The 19,893-nt window shown below is 38.5% G+C and overlaps 1 protein-coding gene across 1 annotated transcript; it reads right to left on the bottom strand.

The window, feature by feature from the left end:
* Positions 1-2,776: 2,776 nt before the first annotated feature.
* LOC146645211 (histone-lysine N-methyltransferase SUV39H1-like) lies at positions 2,777-19,893 on the bottom strand. Its single transcript, XM_085393978.1, has 6 exons — positions 19,835-19,893; positions 15,037-15,182; positions 12,572-13,231; positions 7,054-7,200; positions 6,701-6,830; positions 2,777-5,954 (listed from the first exon to the last, which is right to left on the bottom strand). Exons 1-6 carry the CDS (start codon positions 19,851-19,853, stop codon positions 5,821-5,823), a joined length of 1,236 nt encoding a protein of 411 aa, XP_085250104.1. The 5' UTR covers positions 19,854-19,893; the 3' UTR covers positions 2,777-5,820.

Raw genomic sequence — 19,893 nt, 5'->3', positions numbered from 1 at the left:
ACTGGAAGACATAGCTATTGCTTTATTTTTGCCTAAATCTAGATAAATCAATTAAACTATGCGTCTTCTGCAACTTTTTACAACTTATGAAGGTGGAAAGAGATCACAGGGCAGAGGTGTTGTCAGTGCATGTCTAAAATCACAGCATACCGTTAAGCCTGTGAGGGTAAAAAGCATGTTTGTGGTTAGCCCTTTGTTTCTGTCATGGCATATGGCCTTACTTCCATACAAACACCAAACCAATGCAACTGAGTAGCCAAGAGTATAAAAATGTTTCTTCTTCTGAAGTTATTGAGCAAGGAAAGGGAATACTCTGGGCACTTGCACTTTCCATCAAAAGCTGGTGGAGTCACCAGCAGAAAGTGAGAGCATCAAAAATGAAAAGTGACTTTTCTATTGCAACTTGTTGATACGAGTGAGGTCTAATCTGGTTTGTTGCAGTTTTTCTATGTTCTTCTCCTTTGGAATATCAACCCGTGGAATGAAGGGGAATGATTGCTCTTTCCATTTCCATTTTTGACAAAGCCACAGGAAAGTGTGCATCATGTCTGTTTTTAATTGCCTTGGGCAAATTATCTTTTGTAAATTTACTATGACTTCTGAACTATTTGGTGTGTATTATACTGACAGGTAACTTTGAAATGCAGCGAAAAAGCTTCTTGATTATCTTAGTTTTACTGTGTGTGTGTGTGTGTGTGTGTGTGTGTGTTTATTTCTTTCAGCAGGTGTGAATGGGTGTATGTGTAATGTATTGGTTGCATGGATGTAATAGGAAAGTCACAAAGGAAACACATACCATATGCATAGCGCATTTCAGAAATATCACTTCTGCGAATTCTTTCTCAGAACTTCTCTGTTGACCTTTTTCCTGTCACAAAGATATGAATGTGTTTTCAAAACAATGACTTTTAAGTCCTTTTTCAAAACATGTTATTAATTGAATGTTTTTTAGTTTTTTTTTTTGTTTTTTGTTTGTGTATGTATCTAGGAAAAATCTATGAAGCTTGAGCTCAAGATCAAGCATCCAGTCATTCCCAGTGCACAAATCTGGCCTTATCCTGAATGTTTAATTATAAAGTCATTTTCAACTAGAATTCTAAAATATACACATGGCATCACTTTTACATCAAAAAGGGGTCAAAAGGTTGCTATCTTTGAAAGATGACCCCAAATTATCCTGATTGGTTCTTCTTCATATCTTACAATTAAAATACTTAAAGGCTGTAAAAGGATTTTTCTTCTGACCACCACAAATCATGTGGCACAGTGGTTGGTTTCCCATGTTCTGTATTTAAAAGAGGAAAAATAGGTGATTGAGCCATATGCATGTCTCTGGCAAGTTATGATTTCTGTTGTTGGTTTTGTAATGAGAATAAATTATATACTTGAAACAATGAGAACATGGTTATGATTATGAGTAGTTGGTATCAACACAGTTTGCTCTGATGTGATGATTTCATACTGTGCTCAGCTTTGCTATAGCTGACGAACAGTGATGGTGGTGATCATCGTGGGCAGCACAACTGTTCTGACAGTTCATCAAAAACTATAAAAACCAGCAAATATATTTAGTTTCATTTGCTGAGAATTTGTGTTTTAAGCTAACACTTTACACTTTGTTCAGCTAATTGTTTAAAACCTCCAAAGATGTGAGTCCTAATATGGAGTGGTAAAACTTGCCTGTAAGTGATGTAATCATATCCTGTTCCCGAAACTTGGTTTCATCTGCTCAAAGTTTGTCTTTGTTGGGGTTTTTTTTTTTTTTTTTTGAGAGCTGTGCTTTTACATATTTTCCTGTTCTTTAGTGTAGTCAGTGGTTTCCATCTTGCACTGTGAATTCTAGTAGCTTTGCTGACTTAACTTTAACAAAATAACTTAACTTTAACAAAGGTTAAATTAACTTTTGTTGATCTGTGGAACCAGCACCCGAATACAGGAAGTCTGAATCAGCTCTCTGTTTAAATAGTTTGTTCTCTGATCCTAGGAGTATTATCGAGTAGGCAGCACAGAGCTTGGATGGAGCTGATGGGCAAGGGAACTCGCCCAGTTTATTCTGCCTCTGTCCTCCGGATGTCTACCCCACCTACTCGGATAAAAAAAAAAAAAGAAAAAAAGGAAGAACATAGTGAGTACCCTTCCAGGCCCTGTCTTCTACCAGCCACGCGTGTTCCAGTAACTCCGCTATAGATCAGTGCTTTGACTAGGTTTAATTCAGTGGCCTCAAGGGAACACTAATCAGCCAAGGATGATCACGTGATCGTGTGTGATCATGTCTACACACAAAAAATCCAGACACTAGAATAATTTTCATTACTCAAACTAAATTTCTCATCAATCATATTAATTAGATTTATACTTTTATTATATTTTTGATTAAGAATTAAAGACACTTTACTATTGGATGGTCAATTTCTGTTTTGAAGAATAATAAAGTAAGTTACCAAATTGGTAATAAATGTGTTTTAGTCTGACACAGAGGCAACATTATTTGACCTTTAAAAAGTTAACTTTCAAAATAACTGTGTTGCACAATTATCCTGTTCACATATAAAACTATGTTGGATGGATTTGCTGGTGCGTGTTTAGCAGTAAAGACTAGCTGTCCTTGCCACTGTTCCAAAGGATTTTGGATTGTTTTGGGAACTTGCTGACTGTTGTACATGTTTGAACAGAAATAATAGGCGTGTCAGAGTACCCAGAAGGAACCTGCGCATTCACGGTGAGAACATGAAAACTCCAAACAGAAAGGCCAGAGGCTGGGTTTAAACACAGGACATTCACCGTAAGATAAACCCATGTTTTATTCACTATAGAACCCACAAAATATATCTTCTTCTTTACATTTTTATTTTAAGAAAAACATTACAACAAAGGTACAAAGTTTCCTATTGTGTAGCATCCCATCTGGAAATATCCATGGACTAAGGAGAGCAGCTGATAATGTTTTGTCTGATGGAGAATTCTAGTTGCCCTAAAGTCCTGCTTTGTCTTCGTTGTATTTTTCATATTGTATTGAATCAAGTGGTATCAATTAGTGAAAGGTGTAGACCATAGGCAGGACAGTTCATCAAGTTCAAAATGAGCTAATATGTTTCTTATAATGGTAAATTTTCTCACTCACAATGTTTGATGTAGTTTGTTTATTTCTAAACAAAATATGGGTTTATGAAATTTGTAAATCAATGTATTCTTATTTTATTTAAATTTCACCCTGTGTCCTAACTTTAAAACAAAAATTGAGTTGTATGCTGTAAAGTATGGCGTGATCCAATTCTGTGTGCAACTTCACTGGTTTTCACTGGATCAATTAAGATCTACAGAAACTGGTTAAGGTGCACACAGAACTGAATCATGCACAGTTTCAGTTTAAGTAAATGGGATTTTCTCATGCATTTAAAAAAAAAAAAAATAAGGCTTTTACAACTTAGTCACTCAGAAAATCCATGCAACACTTTTCCCCTTAGTTTCAAATTATACCTTATTAAATTGACTGCTTTAAATGGTATGCATTAGTGAAAAATAATTCTTTAATTTTTTTTTATTTTAATTTGTTTTGTTACAGGATGTTAATGAAAGCGCTGCCTGTGCCATAGCAGAAACAGTCTTTAGAATTTGTGTCATTCGACCAGAATAGGCAGAATCCCAGGATGTTTTGATTTTTTTAGTGGGTGATCCTCCTGAGAACCAGCCTATTTATTTATGTCCTTTGTAATGGACATTTGTTTTGGCCTATATCTTTTGACTTACGTGAGCTACCGTACGAAGTCCTGATGTACTAAATAGAGGACATCCTGGGCATTCCATTGCTATCTCATGTGTTTTGGCTGGCTTCTTCTTTATATTATATATCTGCAATTTTCTGAATATTTATAATTGAGCTATTTGTATAAACTAGAGATATTCCTTCTATTTTGTAACTTTGCAATATATTATTCAATTTAGTTCAGCGTGTTGCTATTCTTATTGCCTTGGAGGAACTGTAACCACATTTCTATAGGACATAATTTATATTCTCATCAAAATATTAATATCCTGGAACGAACCACTCCCATTGGATACAAATGCACCATTTATTAGCACGGCTTTTGTTCTCCATCTATCAGAATGTCACAATGATAAAAACAAGTATTGATAACTAAAACGCTTAAATATCAAAACTGTAAAATAATCAGCTACTGACCATTTAAAACAAAAAAAAAAAAGTACACTGAGAGTTACAATACCCCTGGGCTGCCAGAAGAGCAGTTCACTAAAATGCTCTCATGTATCCCCAGTACATGAGTACTTTATTCAATAATGTCTATAAACCAGTTTCCAGGGAATCCGTTTCTTTGGCAGAAAGTAGAGAATTTGCACTGACATGTGTAAAACCATACAAAGATTCTTTACAATAAAAATAATCAGGCATAAAATAATAAACCATATCCAGAAAACAGACCAGTGTATTGTCCCAACCTTCATCCACCTGTGTAACTGTTAGTGAAAGAAGCACGGAGCTTCTCGTTCTGTGCACAGGTGCAGATTTAACTTACCTTGTTAATGGGAAGATGCGCACAGCATGCTGTGCTGAAAGCCACCATGTCAGCCTGTGCATAGTGGTGAGACTGATAGAGAAAACACAGCATCATGCTCTCTTTACAAGCATGTGTCCTTTTATCCGATTAAACCATAAATGTCTGAAAGCAAAAAGTAAAGTTTCCTCTACTGTTCTTTCTTATACAGTTCATATTATTTAGATTAGAGGAGAGTTCATGAAGGGAGACTTAAGATAAAGCAGTTGCAAGCAGAACTGCACATATACCTCCACAGCGTCTAGTGCACACATTTAGAACAGTCACAGACACTTTGACAACACATTGCATGCATCTGTTGTTCTAGCTTACTGAAAACCCATCTACCAGCTGTATGCGACTCCATGTTGGCAGGCCATTATTGGTCTTGGCCTAGCAGCAGTGCAAACACAGTAGGATCGAGCCTTATACACTGTACACTGTTGACTCGGCCAACATCTGGAGCGTCAAACACCATGACTGAAATAAACAACATGCATATTAAGAAACAGCATGAGGGAACACGGACATGGCTCAGAACAAACTGCAGTACAGCCAAACCAAACCCAGTTTTGGCTACGGTTGTGTTCCATCTCAATTATTATATATTCACTGTGGTGACTGTTGTCTGAAACCTGTCGTGATTGCATACCTCTTTAGTCAAACAGAACTAAAAACGCAGAATAAATAAATGGTATATCCTAAAGCACTGGAGCCAATGTTTTGATTACCAGCACACGCAAAAGCGTGGAAGTGTAGAGACCATAATAAAGAATACCAGCCGGAGCCTGTCAGCTTTACACTGCAGCCATTTCACAGCTCGTCAACAGTGTGCAGATTCCTAACATTTGTTCCTATATATAATTTTGACTCAAAGAAAAAAAGACAAAAGAATGATCCAGATTTTAAAGAAATAATAGACTGACTGCTGCTCTTTCTGCCCACCAGACTTGGCCAGTGCCAAGCAGTAATAAACCTGTTGCAGACAGTCACAGAGGAACTTGTACATTCATGAACTAGAATACAAGCTAATCACTTTTTTGTTTCAAATCTATTTTGTAGCTAAAAGAGGACAAAAATAAATAAATAAAAAATGTCGCTGTAATTAAGCACTTGTAATACACACACACTTCACAGATTTGAAGCTGGACTGTGGTTTCCATCTTAAGAGTCTGCCTTGTTCATAAATGTAAAAGTGAAGTTGTGATTTCATCTTTCATAATAAAAAAAAAACAAAACATAACTGTACATTTTCCCCCACAGGTCCTTGTCAGAACAGATATTTTCGACATGAGTCTGATCCACACCGACACTCCACTCGAACCCTCTTCTTTGGAGAGCCAGGAAGCCCAGCTAGACTGAAACTGGAATCCATTTTGGTGCTTTCTGTATCAACTGGATCAACTAGAAAGACACAGAATTCAGGCTGGTTAACTCCCATGTGAAATTAATCGGTTTATATATAAGCACAGTTAAAAACAACACAGGTTGATCAAAGTGCTGCACAAAGGAAAAAGTGAAACAAACACACACAAAGAAATGACAGATTTATCCACATTTAACACATCAAACTCATATACATGAAAAACAACAAGCAAAAAAAAAACATGGTTAAGAAACACTGAAGTCATTTATATGCTCTGCTGTGAGCCAGCAGAGCATATACGTTGATCACACTGATCTCAGAACAATGAGATCAGTGTGATTAACATTTGGGGAGGCTTGGATCCTATTACTGAATGACATGAACCCAAAAACTACTGCAGATTAAGCACACATTAGTTTCCCCTGGTGGCAGCCACTCCACGCCACAAAAACTGAACGGTGCAAGAAAAACAAACTAGTATGAGAGGCTGACCAGGCTTCAGAGACTTCTAGATCATAAATCCTCAATCTGATCAATACAGCCCCCACCCTGAAAGCTACAGGATTAAAATGTTCGGGCACCAGGCACCACAACTCACACTGTGAGTTCTTATGTAAATTCCAGGAGAGGCTAGTGAGCTTAAATATAAACATATTTCACCAGTGGGTGACAGAACTTGATTTATTTAGTTCTGTAGTCTTCTGAGTGCACCTTAAAGTCTGGTTAAGGTCAGTATTTGTGCCAAAATACATATGACTCAAATTTGCTCAGTCAGTTTACTTACTTTGCATTTTGTAGTCAAAGGTGAGCTCCTCTCCTGCTCGGATAGCACGTGTTGAAAATAACGCAATTCTCGGAAGCCTTTCGTCAATGTTGTCAATGAACACGTTGTATACCTGCAGGTTAGGGTTACACTGCAAAAGGAACAGAAGGTTTTTCAGGAGCTTTTTGTTCGCACAGACTCTGCTTTCATATTTGAAAAATTGCAGTCTGGTAGTACATGCGTTGCTATGCATGCTGGTCAATATACATCAATATTAAGAGCTTTTGTTTTTAATGAAACATGTTGGAGAAACTGTGGTCATTTACAAATGGCTGAGAATGGACAAAGACAGACACATGTTCATAGGCACTCACGCTGTGGTTGACAAAATGAGAAATGTTGCCTAGGTGAGCTGCATCCACTGTGTACACGTCCTCGACATAGTCCAGGTCAAAGAGGTACGTAGAGCCCTGGCGATCATATATATGACCTCTTCTCTCTGCTTCGTCTGTGGTGATAATCTTGTGGAAACAAAACAAAGACATAAGAAAGAAAAGAAAAAGCAGGAGCAACTGTAACAGGCTGCATGCCTGGTTGATGCATCCGTGCTAAAACTAATTCTGATAAGATTCTTCATATCAATAATCACCTCTAATTGAGTGATTTGTAAATATTAGTGCCATTTCTTACATTTGTAAATCTGTAACATATTGCATTGTTTAAATAGTTTTGTCTTTTACTGTTACTGTCTTGGAGCAACTGTAACCCAGATTTCCTTAGGGATTAATAAAGTATTCTGATTCTGAAAACACCATGTCAGTGTAACCACAAGATGACTGTAACCTGCTAAGAAATAAGAGTTGTTTTTCTTAATAGAAAGCTGTCATTTGCATGAGTGAATAGATATTTAATCAATATCTGTCTCCTGCTGCTGCTCCGTATACAGCACAGTTTTATTTACTGTGCAAATGAGCATAGTTGGATTAAAATGACATATAAACCAACAGAGTTCTATTTTTCAGTTCAATTTTTATATATCTAGTGCTAATTAAAGACAACAGTCAACTCAGGTTGTCTGTGATTCAGGCTGTAGTTTTGAGGTGTGGGCTGTAATGTTAACACACAGATTTAGCAGAATCTTTCTGTAATCTAGAATTTCACCAACATTCAAAACTTAACCCAAAACAGGCTCAGAGTGTTTTGTAAAATTAAAAGAGGTTACTAATATTTTTGCATGGTTTTGGATAATTTTGTACATTCAAACAATTTACAACATTTTGTATCAGCATTAAACTGCCAGCATTACATTTCTTTATGGATAGCATCACTATACACTGTTTAGATAGCAGAATAATTCTGCTAATACATCAGAGGTTATAATTTATAATGTCACAAATTAATTTTTAAATTTGTTTTTTTATTTATATTGGCATCTGAATTAACATGATTGGAAACACGTGTGTGTCACATGTTGGACAAAAACGTGAACATGATGCTAAAGCAAAAGTTGTAGCTTCTTTGGAGGAAAAGTAAATAAATAAAAAACTATGTACATAAATGAACTAAAACTTCTGCCACTAGGTGGCAATGTATGACGAGCGGACGTGTACTCCTGTACTAAGAACAAGACATGCTGGATTTGGGATGAAACCAGGGTGGCAGTAGCTGGCAATACTGCTTTATAGCAAGGCAGGGTTCAAACATCTTTAACAAATGAGGATGGTTATGACGTGCTGATCATATACAGCACCCACAGTGGTGTGAAAAAGTGTTTGCCCTCTTCCTAATTTCCAACTTTTTATGTATGTTTGTCACACTTAAATGTTTCAAATCATTAAAAAATGTAAATATTAAACAAAGATAACACAAACACAAAATGCAGTTTCTAAATGAAGGTGTTTAGCACATTCAGAGGTGGACTTGCTGAATTCATGGTTCCATTTACCACACCCAGTCTTCCAGTTTCTGAAGCAGCAAAATAGCCCCAGACCATCACATTACCACCACCATAATTTACTGTTGGTATGATGTTCTTTTTCTGAAATGCTGGGTTACCTTTACACCAGATGAGTATTTTCCCAAAAGTCTTGATCATCGAGATGTTTTCTGACATGAGATGGGCCTTTATGTTACTTTTTGCTCGGTAGTGGTTTTTGTCTTGTGACTCTGCCATGCAGGCTATTTTTGCCCAGTCTCTTTCTTATGATGGAGTGACGCAAACTGATCTTAACTGAGTCAAGTGAGGCCTGCATTTCTTTGGATGTTGTTCTGAGGCCTTTTGTGACCTCTTGGATGAGTCGCCACTACACTCTTAAGGTAAATTTGGTCAGCTAGCCACTCCTGAGAAGGTTCACCACTGTTGTCGCCATTTGTGGATAATGGCTCTGAGTGTGGTTTGCTGGACTCCCATAGCTTCAGAAATAATTTTATAAACTTTTCTAGACAGAGATCTCAATTTGGTTTTCATTTGTTCCTAAATTTCATTGGATCACAGCATGACGTCTGGCTTTTGAGGATCTGCCGGCCTACTCCACTTTGTCAGGCAGGACTTATTAAAGTGATTTCTTGATTGAGAACAGGTGTGGCAGTAATCAGGCCTGGGTGTGGCTAGAGAAAGTAAGCTCAGCTTTCCCAACACCTCCTGACCCCAAGTACAAGTGAATGAATTAATTGTATAAAGCACTTTGAGTGCTCAGAGTAGAAAAACACTATATAAGAACAAGTCCATTTACCAACATACTTTGGTAATCTCAAAATTACAACTTTTAGAATAAAATTATGTGAACGTGAATGACAGCTAGTATTTGTGTTCCCATGTCTACTGACTATTTACTATAATTTGGCCTTGATTTGGAATCAATCAACTTGGAATCAGTTGACCAGGGTATGTCCTTCAATGCACATATTAAACTAATATGTAGGACTGCTTTCTTCCATCTGTGCAACATCTCTAAAATTAGAAATATTCTGTCTCAGAGTGACGCTGAAAAACTAGTTCATGCAGTTATTACTTCCAGGCTGGACTACTGTAATTCATTATTATCAGGATGTCCTAAAAGCTCCCTGAAAAGCCTTCAGTTAATCCAAAATGCTGCAGCAAGAGTCCTGACAGGGACTAGAAAGAGAGAGCAGATTTCTCCTGTATTGGCTTCCTGTTAAATCCAGAATTCAAAATCCTGTTCCTCACATACAAGGTCTTAAATAATCAGGCCCCATCTTATCTTAATGACCTTATAGTACCGGACTGAGTGACTTAGCCTATGAACTGTAAAGTGTTTACAGAGGTCTAAACAGAAGCCACTTTCCCATACACTTCTATAGGACCACAACTATGACTGTCTGATGGCCCTATGCAGGTCTAAGGCACTGTTTTTCTGACCAGAAAGCTAAGTGGATGTTTTATACTGTCTGTTTGGGATCATTGGGACTGATATTGCTACTGCTTTCAATGCTGCTGTTCACCAAAGTCGATCACCTGGCTTTATCTCACCCTACCACAGCATCCTGTTGTCACACCAACCTTCTGCATGTCCTCTCTCATTAAAACAAAGGGAAAAAAAAACAAAAAAAAAAAAACAAAACACTGTCTAACCAGGTACTTCCATCTTCAATTTGCAATCCTAATCTACCACTCCACCCTTCCTGCACCCCTTTTCATCTCTTTGGTTAATTGATCCTGGGTCTGGGCGACATGTCAAACATCCTCGATGTACCGCGGGTTTTTCCATGTACGATGGTTAAAATGGGTTTATCGTAACCATTGGAGTATTATAAGTTCCCATGGAAATATTAAGCTGCAAGTAATTCACTGAGGCTTTTGTTTTTTTTTAAATCGCATGCTGCAAATGCATCATTAAATCCCCCTCCCAAATGGAAATTTTTTTACCTGGTACACTGCGTATGTATGTTTATATACAGGGAAAAATATGGCAACAGTGGGATTTTCCAACGAGCCAGGGAATGAGACTGTTCTTGGTCAGTCATTTTTATAGACACTATTTAGACTTTTGAGTTCATACCATTTTTTTTATTTTACAATTTTTATAAGCACAAAAGAGCGCCTGTTTAATTTCATTTGTTTTTGTCTCATGAATTATTGGTTGATATCCTGTTTTGTTGCTATGATCTTTTCTTTGTTAAAGGTCTACTGTTGACCACAGAGATCAAAAGATGAAAGGAGCACTTTAAAGTAAAGAGACTAAAGTGATCGCCACGGCGATTCCACTGTGAAACATTAACGGGTAGAAACAGAGACTGCAGCCTCACTGATCGTCAGTTTGTTACCTGTTGAAGTTCAACCGCTGGCTGCTGGACTGGGGTTAGCATTCACTCAGCTTTAACATCAATCTGGGTTCTTGGCTAGGTTTTTGTTAGAATGCTGTCTGCGCGTGAGTGCAATCTAACCAATAAGCAGAATTGATGATTGACTAACAATTCCAAGGACTTGAACTACTGAATTGGTTCTCTACATGAACCAGTTCTTGACTCCCATCCCTATTTACTATTCCTCGTTCTTAAGAAAAGAAAAAGAAAAAGTATTTCCTATCTGATTATGTAATTAAGCACAGAAAAAAGTGCATGGTTTAAAAAGTGCGTGTACCCTTTTTAAACCATGGAGAACAAGAGTTTCAGTCCACTACAATATTAAAAACAATGACATCCCTTTAAAAAAAAAAAAAAAAAAAAAAAAAAAAAAGTCCTACAATGAAGCCATGGTAGTCTCATCACTGTAATATTCTTAGTAAATGTAGTACTTTAACCTCTATTCAGCTGTGCAGCTCATTTGTTCCCAATGCTGAAGGACCATCTCTTAAAAGCTTTGTTCAGATCTGCTCAGACTGCACAAGCACAGTTTTGATATCAGTGGCTTCAGTAAGGTTTTCTCAGTCTGCCTTTTCTGTTAAATCTATTAAGAAATAGCAAAAACACCCAGAATAATGCATACGTTTCTACTCTTTCATATGAGAGCAAAAAGACATGCTGAGAAATCCGACCTGTCAACACAAACTATTTATATCTTATAGATTCCTGAAAGTAGCCGCCCTTTGCCTTATTGACAGCACTGCAAACCCTTCACCTGAAATGGTTTCACCTTACAGGTGTGCCTTGTCAGGGTTCATTTGTGGAATTTCTTACACCCTTAATGGGGTTGAGAACATCAGGTGTGTTGTGCAGAATTCAGATTGGTGCACAGCTGACAGCCCTATTTGACAACTGTTAGAATTCATATATGGCAAGAACTAATCAGCTAATATATATAGGCATATAGATCTATACATCTACAGGTAGATAGATATGGATAGAAAATGCCAAAAGGGGTATGCATACAAATGCGAAATTGTGTGTGTACCCTGTGTACATATTTTTGTGATGACCAAAAATTGGAAGCTTACTATGCTTGTGGGGACCAACAGCCCTTATTGGGACAAAATCACCATCCCCAGGAGTTTGAAGCCATTTTTGAGACTCAAAATGTGGTTTTAGTGTCAGGGTTACAATTAGGTCATGGTCAGGGTTAAGCGGCTAGAGAAAGCCTTATGTCAATTAGATGTCCCCACAAGGACATGAAAACAACTGTGTATGTACGTGTGTGTGCACATACACAATTTCACATTTGTAAGTATACCCCTTTGGGCATTTTCTTAGTATGAAAAGATACCAGTAGTATTCAGATTCTATTTTAGTGCACCACACCTTTCTTTTCATTTGCTTTCTAGCTGCAAGTTACCAGAAACAAGTGCTGTCACTTGTATCATTAAACTTTAAACCGATTCAATTAATGTATCACATCTGTCAAATCATCAAGCAGCTACTGGCTGCTTTTGTCATGCTCTACACTTCACACTGAAGCATGATACGCCACTTTAAAAAAAAATACTTAACAGGTCTCACCTCCCCAATGTACTCCATGACAAATGTGTTCCTCTTGATGTGCTGCAGTGTGCGGACTCCCCATCCCCGGCCGTTCCCCGTTTTAAAGATACACAGATCGAACTGGATGCCATTCTGCACAACTCTGTTGGGACAGTCAGGCCCACAGCTGCAGCGGGAGTTGCACTCATATATTGGCTGTCCAGGCCGAATCCGGACCTGTCCTCTGTCGTTGTAGGCCATGCGTTGGAGGGAAGCCCCAGGGCAACAGCCATTCACTGGCTCCTCTAAACAGTTTTTGCATTCACAACCCACTGCCATCTCATCTAACACAATGCCCTGACCTACTTTATAGTTGTTGATATAGGTAAAGTTTTTCGGAGGACCCTCTAGGTCCACTTCGTTCATGACAAAAATGCGCCCTGGATGATTGCGAGTATGATTCAGATGGTCTTCCCAGCGCTGCAGACTCTGGCGAAGTTTGGCTTTTTGGACCAGAAATGAGGAAACTTCTTTATCTAGCTTTTTTGGGATGCAACGTCGCTTGTGGCGCCTCAGCTCCTGGTCCAAGTCAAGATGGAACTGCTTCATCAGTTTGGGACATTTTAGGTTCCTCTTGGGTTCCCAAGTGTTATCTGATTCTGGAAAGCCCTTCCATTTTACAAGGTACAACTCCTCTTCCTGAAACACACACAATAACGTCAGTTTTGGGGGCAATTAGTGGTTCAGCCTAAACTTAATTTATTCTGTTACCATGTATACCAAGGGCAACATCTGTCCCACCTCACAGATGTTCTAAATCTCCACAAAGCAAACGTACAATATTTACAGCATGTCCAAAAGTCTGGAAGCACCCCTCATATTTGTTTTTCTCCCAACCAGCCAGAGTTTATTGTAATTTTTTTAAAGTGCTCTTGAGCAGTAGCTCTCCAGTTTTCTGAAGGTGTTTGTCTTTCTGTAGACATGGTTGACTTTTTATTCATTTTTAGTCCTTATACCCAAATATTTCATTCAGAGACACCCTGTTACAGAAAGACATTTTCCATTTCTTGAGTAGAATCTATGGAAAAATACCAAAGGTAACACAGTTTGACAGGCATTAGACAATTTAATAGCTATTAGCAACAAGGTCAAAGAGCTATTAGCTGAAAAATTGGCAACTCTCAGCATGATGTGCAGCATCCTTGTTTGAGGAAACTGGACACAAGGAGATTAAACAGGAAGTATCAGCCCTAAAAATAATAATAAAAAAAAAACTATCTATAGTAGATAGTTTATTATGTGAAAGGCATGTGCTTTAAAATAAATAAATAAAAAGAATAACGAAGAAAAGGCCCCTTACAGACTGACAGTGTGATGACAGGAAATGTGACATTTTTGGTTCAGAGGAGGCCAGGAGAGCTCCAGCAGTGAGAGTACTTTCAGTCTCATCATTCAACCTCATATGTTAGCACACATTTGAATAAATAACTACACATATTTCCTATTTTCCTCCCAAAATATACAAAAATGAGGGGTGGCTCCGGAGTTTTTGCACAGTACTCCATGTATATAGTGCTTTTCACACTCAGGAATCATAAAATGCTTTACAGAAAAAAAAAATCCTAGACAAAACAACATTAAAAAGGCAGGTAAGGCACAATGAAACCATGAGCATATCGAGTTGAATGTTTTAGCTGAGATTACATTGATTCTAACTATTTGGAGAAGACTAAATGAGTGCCACCTCAAATCCAATTGTGCCTGCTCAAAACTTCCACCGCACATACATGAAAGGTTTTCTTCTAGCAACACCTAATCTGTTCTGAGACGGGCTCGTACAGACGCTTATGCGTGTATACTTAACTAACAGGGATAAGAAGTGAGAAACATGAGTAATATTGTACATATGCAAGATAGTGTATATGATGAGCACATTAAATACAAACTAAATAGTAAAATGATACAATGATGCAAAATGATACAAAAATCCAAAATATTATAGATAAGATATTTAAGGAATTTACACCACAGTGCATGGTTTCTTGCAGTCCAAAGTTACACTGTCTTGTGGTATCTACCTTGTACTATTAGGAACAATGTTTGTTATGCAGCACTTGCTGTATTATAACATCTTCTTTCTTCTAATGTCAGGTTAGACCATTTGCCTTCAAAGTGGAACAAAGAGGAAAAATGACTCTTATCCATGCCACAATACAATGAATACACACTAGCAGAATGTTTCACTATAAAGTAGATGAATGTAAAATATTTTGTACTTTTAGTACTTGCAATAAAACTCCTTTCAAACATGTCTGTGTGATGTCTAACAGTGAATGCATGCCCTGTCCAACAATTAAACTGGTTGATTTCATTAAAAATACTGCCAAAATATTTACTAGGAATTTATTTTTCTTCGAAAACAAACCCAGAAACCTTCCCTAACTTCACACTAACAAGAGTCTAAGTTGCCAACAATCCATATCATACCTTAGTTGATATCATACCTTAGTCTTCTTGTAGTCACATAGGAATTCAACCTCGTATTCATTGACGTTGGCTCTGCTAACTCCAAGCTCTTGACACTGGAGTTTCTCCATTCGACACATGGCTTCCAGCTCATCCCAGGACATCTTGCAGGGCACGCTGCAATCTAACACACCACACACCTTTAACTGACAGTGCCCAGTCTTTTTCTGACAGTGGAAAGTAAGGAAAAATTCATTTTTAATCTGACTCAGCTTCCTACCGCCAAACAGCGCACGGTGACAGCACACACGGTTTACTGCTGGGCTTTGTGCATTTGTGCAAATGGACAGCCAAAGTATAGCTGTGTGAAACAGCGTATGTTTTAAATCAAACGTCATGCAGGTGTTGTGCCAAAAAGTGATTGTCTGCCAGAAACTGATTGCCGTCCGCGGGAGCGCGTGCAGCTGCTTAAAGCTGCAGCGCCCGGATTACTTGCGTTGCCAGCTACTTCCGTGCAACTGATATAACGTGGGGGAAAAAAACCCAAACACATTTATGCCTTTGTTATTAGGCAAAGGTATGCATTTATGGAGCTTTGACGTTTCTTGTAACCGAATTATGACGCTTATCAGAAGGTTGCTTTCAGTGTGTAGCGCAGTCACGAATGACTACACGCATCACGATGGAATAATTAATGCCTACAGGTTTAGTATGTCTACTCTCGTTGTTCATATTTGTTATAAGACTGTCGAATAGTAGTTAAAACAATAAAGACCTATTGTGCCAGTATCACCATGACTCTTTCTTGTTTGTTCAGAATAACGACTGAGAACATGGCATTTTAGCGCTACCAAAAAGTGATTGTGGCCTATAACACACAGTGGTGTTGGGTGCCATCTCCAACAACGATGAGGCGGCCTACATGGATGAAGTGAAGAATCTGGCATCGTGGTGCCAGGACAACCACCTCCAGCTGAACGTCAGCAAGACCAAGGAGCTGGTGGTGGACTTCAGAAGGGGTCAGCACAGAGACTACAAGCCCATTATCATCAATGGAGCTCCAGTGGAGAGGGTGCAGTCCTTCAAGTATCTTGGTGTCCACATCTCCTCAGACCTGACATGGGCTGCCCACATTCAGGTCCAGACCAAAAAGGCTAGGCAGCGCCTGTATCACCTACGACAACTGAGGAAGTTCAGGGTCTCTCCAAAGATCCTCAGGATTTTCTATACAGGCGCTGTGGAGAGCATCCTCACACAGAACATGACATCGTGGTTTGGGAACAGCTGTGTGAAGGACCAAAAAGCTCTCCAGAGAGTGATCCGTACAGCAGAACGCTGCTGCAGGATTGCTCTCCCCCCGCTTCAGGACACCTACACCAGGAGATGCCGGACTAGAGCAGCGCAGATACTGAAGGACCCGTCCCATCCTGGCAACAAACTGTTCCAACTTCTGCAATCTGGTAGAAGGTAGGGCTGAACGATTATGGAAAATAATCTAATTGCGATTTTTTGCCCCAATATTGCGATTGCGATGCGATATGCGATTATTTTTTAAGGTCTTTGTCTTCTGTATTATTAAACAAAGACAAGCAATACATCATATAGTATGGCCAATACTATATTACATTAATTTTAAACTGTTCTTTCCTGGAAGACAGACCTCTGTTATGATGACATGAGGTGATGCATGAATTGATGACTGACATTTTTATTTAACTTCTTCAATCACAACAGTATATTTGAACATACACAATAGTTTATTTTTAGCTTACAAACATCTGAGCATAAAGTGCTGGCAAGGAACCCTGGTGTAAACATTAAAATGAAAGTCAGTACAATGTGCAGATTGCAGAAATATACATAAAAAAAATCAGTGGCTTTACCACACTCAGTTTTTCGACATCTGTGAACTACTAGACAGTCATTCAATTAAAAAATAATATTAAATAAATAAAACTAATAAATAAAAAATACACACATCTTACTGATCTCTGCAGTCAGTAACATTACACATAAAGTGCAAACATAATAGCAATTGTATAAACACACACACAAACACGCCTTTAAAGTTTAAAGGCGTGAAATTGGACGGTCTAGCCTTCTGATTAGCGTCACCGCTGTCTCGGTGGAGTTTAATAAACTCGGCCGTCTGCTTCTTGCTATCTAAAATATAACCAGACACTGGTGTAAATTCTCGACTGTCTCATACTTCTGTTTAATAAGTTTTCTGTTTGACGTTTAGTCAGCTGTGTGAAAACCAAGGAGGAACCCACCCGGGGGATTAATAAAGTTTTATTTTATCTAATCTAATAACTTTAATCTCAGCCAAACCGATTTACTCACGAACAAACAAAACACTGAAAAAAGCCCAACAATAACATTTTTAGGTTGTCTAAGTGACTTATATATTACGTTTAACCCGAGCAGCGAAACTCCGCGGTGATCTGAAAATGATGTGCCGGGAGTTGTGCCGTTCTCGGCCGCATCAGTAACCCTCGAGCTCCCGGCTAGCTGTCGAGCTGGTGGGTAGCAGACGCCTCTGAAAACGTCGAAGCACTTTTGCAAATATGGGATATCTTGATAAACCGAGCAGATATTTGATGTTTACACAACTACTTTCTCGCCTGAAAATATGTTCAAAGTTTATTTTGTGACCCAGAAAGATTAGTATGAGTAATTTTAAAACTTAGTAGCGGCCGCCATTGCTGGAAACTGGAGTTTGGCTGGGCCGCGCTATGAATTCTGGGATATGGTAGTAATTTGGACAGCCTTCGGCGCGTCGCTGTGACGTAATCGGTCTACAAATGCGGCCTCAGGAGGATGCAGCCCATGAATTTGGACATGTCCAGAGTATAATCGCAGCCTTTGCGGTTAGAAAATTGCACTTGATCATGTCGCGATATTATCGCAAATGCGATATATCGTTCAGCCCTAGTAGAAGGTTCCGCATCTTCCGGGCAAGGACAGAGAGACTCAAGAGGAGCTTCTATCCCCAAGCCATCCGTGCCCTAAACACACACACCCGCCCTCTCACATCATCTATAATTGACTGAGTCAGGACTCTTCCAGACACTAAACCAAGGCACAATGTACATTTCAATTCCTTTAATTTTAAATATGTTTATATTGTCTATCCTGTAAAATAGTCAGATGTCTATTCATATTAATGTACAGAATTCACCTGCTTGCTGCTACTACTGCACATTCACCCAATGTATATACTACATATATATATACTACATATATATATATATATATATATATATATATATAATGTTTTTCCTCTACATTAAGGGAACGATAAAACTGACAATACGCAATTTCCAACCTGCCAAAAAGTGATTGCCGCCTATATCTTGTCACTGAAACAATATTTCTGCTTCAAAATTTTTGGATATCATCCAGAAGGGTTACATGTGATATATTATATCCCAAACACTCTCCAAGAACTGCTGAATAACTTTTAAAGGAACATTAACATTGATAATATGCCATTTTCAGCCTGCCAAAAAGTGATTGCCGCCTGTCAGTTACAAGATATAAGTGGCAATCACTTTTTGGCAGACTGAAAATGGCATATTATGGGTATTAATGATCCTTTAAAAGTTATTTAGCATTTCTTAGAGACTGTTTGGGATACGATGTGCCACATATCATCCTTTTGGATGATACCCAACAAGTTTGAAGCAGAAATATTGTTTCAGTGACAAGTTATAGTCCACAATCACTTTTTGGCAGCTTGAAAATGGCATATTGTCAGTTTTATTGTTCCTGTACAAGTTATTCAGCAATTCATGGAGAGGTTCTGGGATATAATATATCACATGTAACCCTTCTGGAATATATCCAACAAGTTTGAAGCCGAAATATTGTTTCAGTGACAAGTTATAGGCCACAATCACTTTTTGGTAGCGCTAAAATGCCATGTTCTCAGTCGTTATTCTGAACAAACAAGAAAGAGTCATGGTGATACTGGCACAATAGGTCTTTATTGTTTTAACTACTATTCGACAGTCTTATAACAAATATGAACAACGAGAGTAGACATACTAAACCTGTAGGCATTAATTATTCCATCGTGATGCGTGTAGTCATTCGTGACTGCGCTACACACTGAAAGCAACCTTCTGATAAGCGTCATAATTCGGTTACAAGAAACGTCAAAGCTCCATAAATGCATACCTTTGCCTAATAACAAAGGCATAAATGTGTTTGGGTTTTTTTCCCCCACGTTATATCAGTTGCACGGAAGTAGCTGGCAACGCAAGTAATCCGGGCGCTGCAGCTTTAAGCAGCTGCACGCGCTCCCGCGGACGGCAATCAGTTTCTGGCAGACAATCACTTTTTGGCACAACACCTGTACAGGGGGCCCGAAACTAGAATCCTTTTAAAGAGTTGCATCCACGTTCGTCCAAAGACCCACAGTGTGCCATTTAAACATTCCCGAAGCGTTACATGGCGCCTCAAGCTCAACGCTACCGAGCACCGTGCAATAGCACCGCTAACTCCTCCGCTCACTTCAACACAGCGGCTACGGTCTGCTACCTGGAATACACAGAAAACTCCACCAAGAGCTTAATCCAAGTTACTGAGTTCACAAGTCGACTATTTGGACAAAAAGACCGCTTTTATTATACTGCACCCAGTACTTCGAACTATTGGCTTTCATAGAATAACCGCGATGTAAAAGCCCAGCGCTTAAGTTAAAACTGCGTAAATCCGAAGGTGAAAAATGTGCATATTCGAGCTATTTAAAGGACATAGACACAACCAGGTAACCGCAGATATTAACTAGATAGTGTAAAATTAAATGAAATAACAGTCTTTATGTATTACCTTTCAAATTTTCCGCCATGTTTTCCGCACAGCCGCCAAAATAGGATAAGCTACATTGG

This window comes from Rhamphochromis longiceps, linkage group LG20, assembly GCF_057381845.1.
Source record: "Rhamphochromis longiceps isolate RC_006_pf linkage group LG20, R_longiceps_female_GT1.1, whole genome shotgun sequence".
Taxonomy (NCBI): Eukaryota; Metazoa; Chordata; class Actinopteri; order Cichliformes; family Cichlidae; genus Rhamphochromis; species Rhamphochromis longiceps.
This window is presented reverse-complemented; position numbering and strand designations above follow the sequence as displayed.

Coding starts and splice junctions, on each gene's coding strand:
- LOC146645211 (XM_085393978.1), bottom strand. Junction 13,232..15,036: donor GTGACTACAAGAAGACTAAG/GTATGATATCAA, acceptor TGTGTGTTTCAG/GAAGAGGAGTTGTACCTTGT. Junction 5,955..6,700: donor CTTTGACTACAAAATGCAAA/GTAAGTAAACTG, acceptor GTGTCTTTCTAG/TTGATCCAGTTGATACAGAA.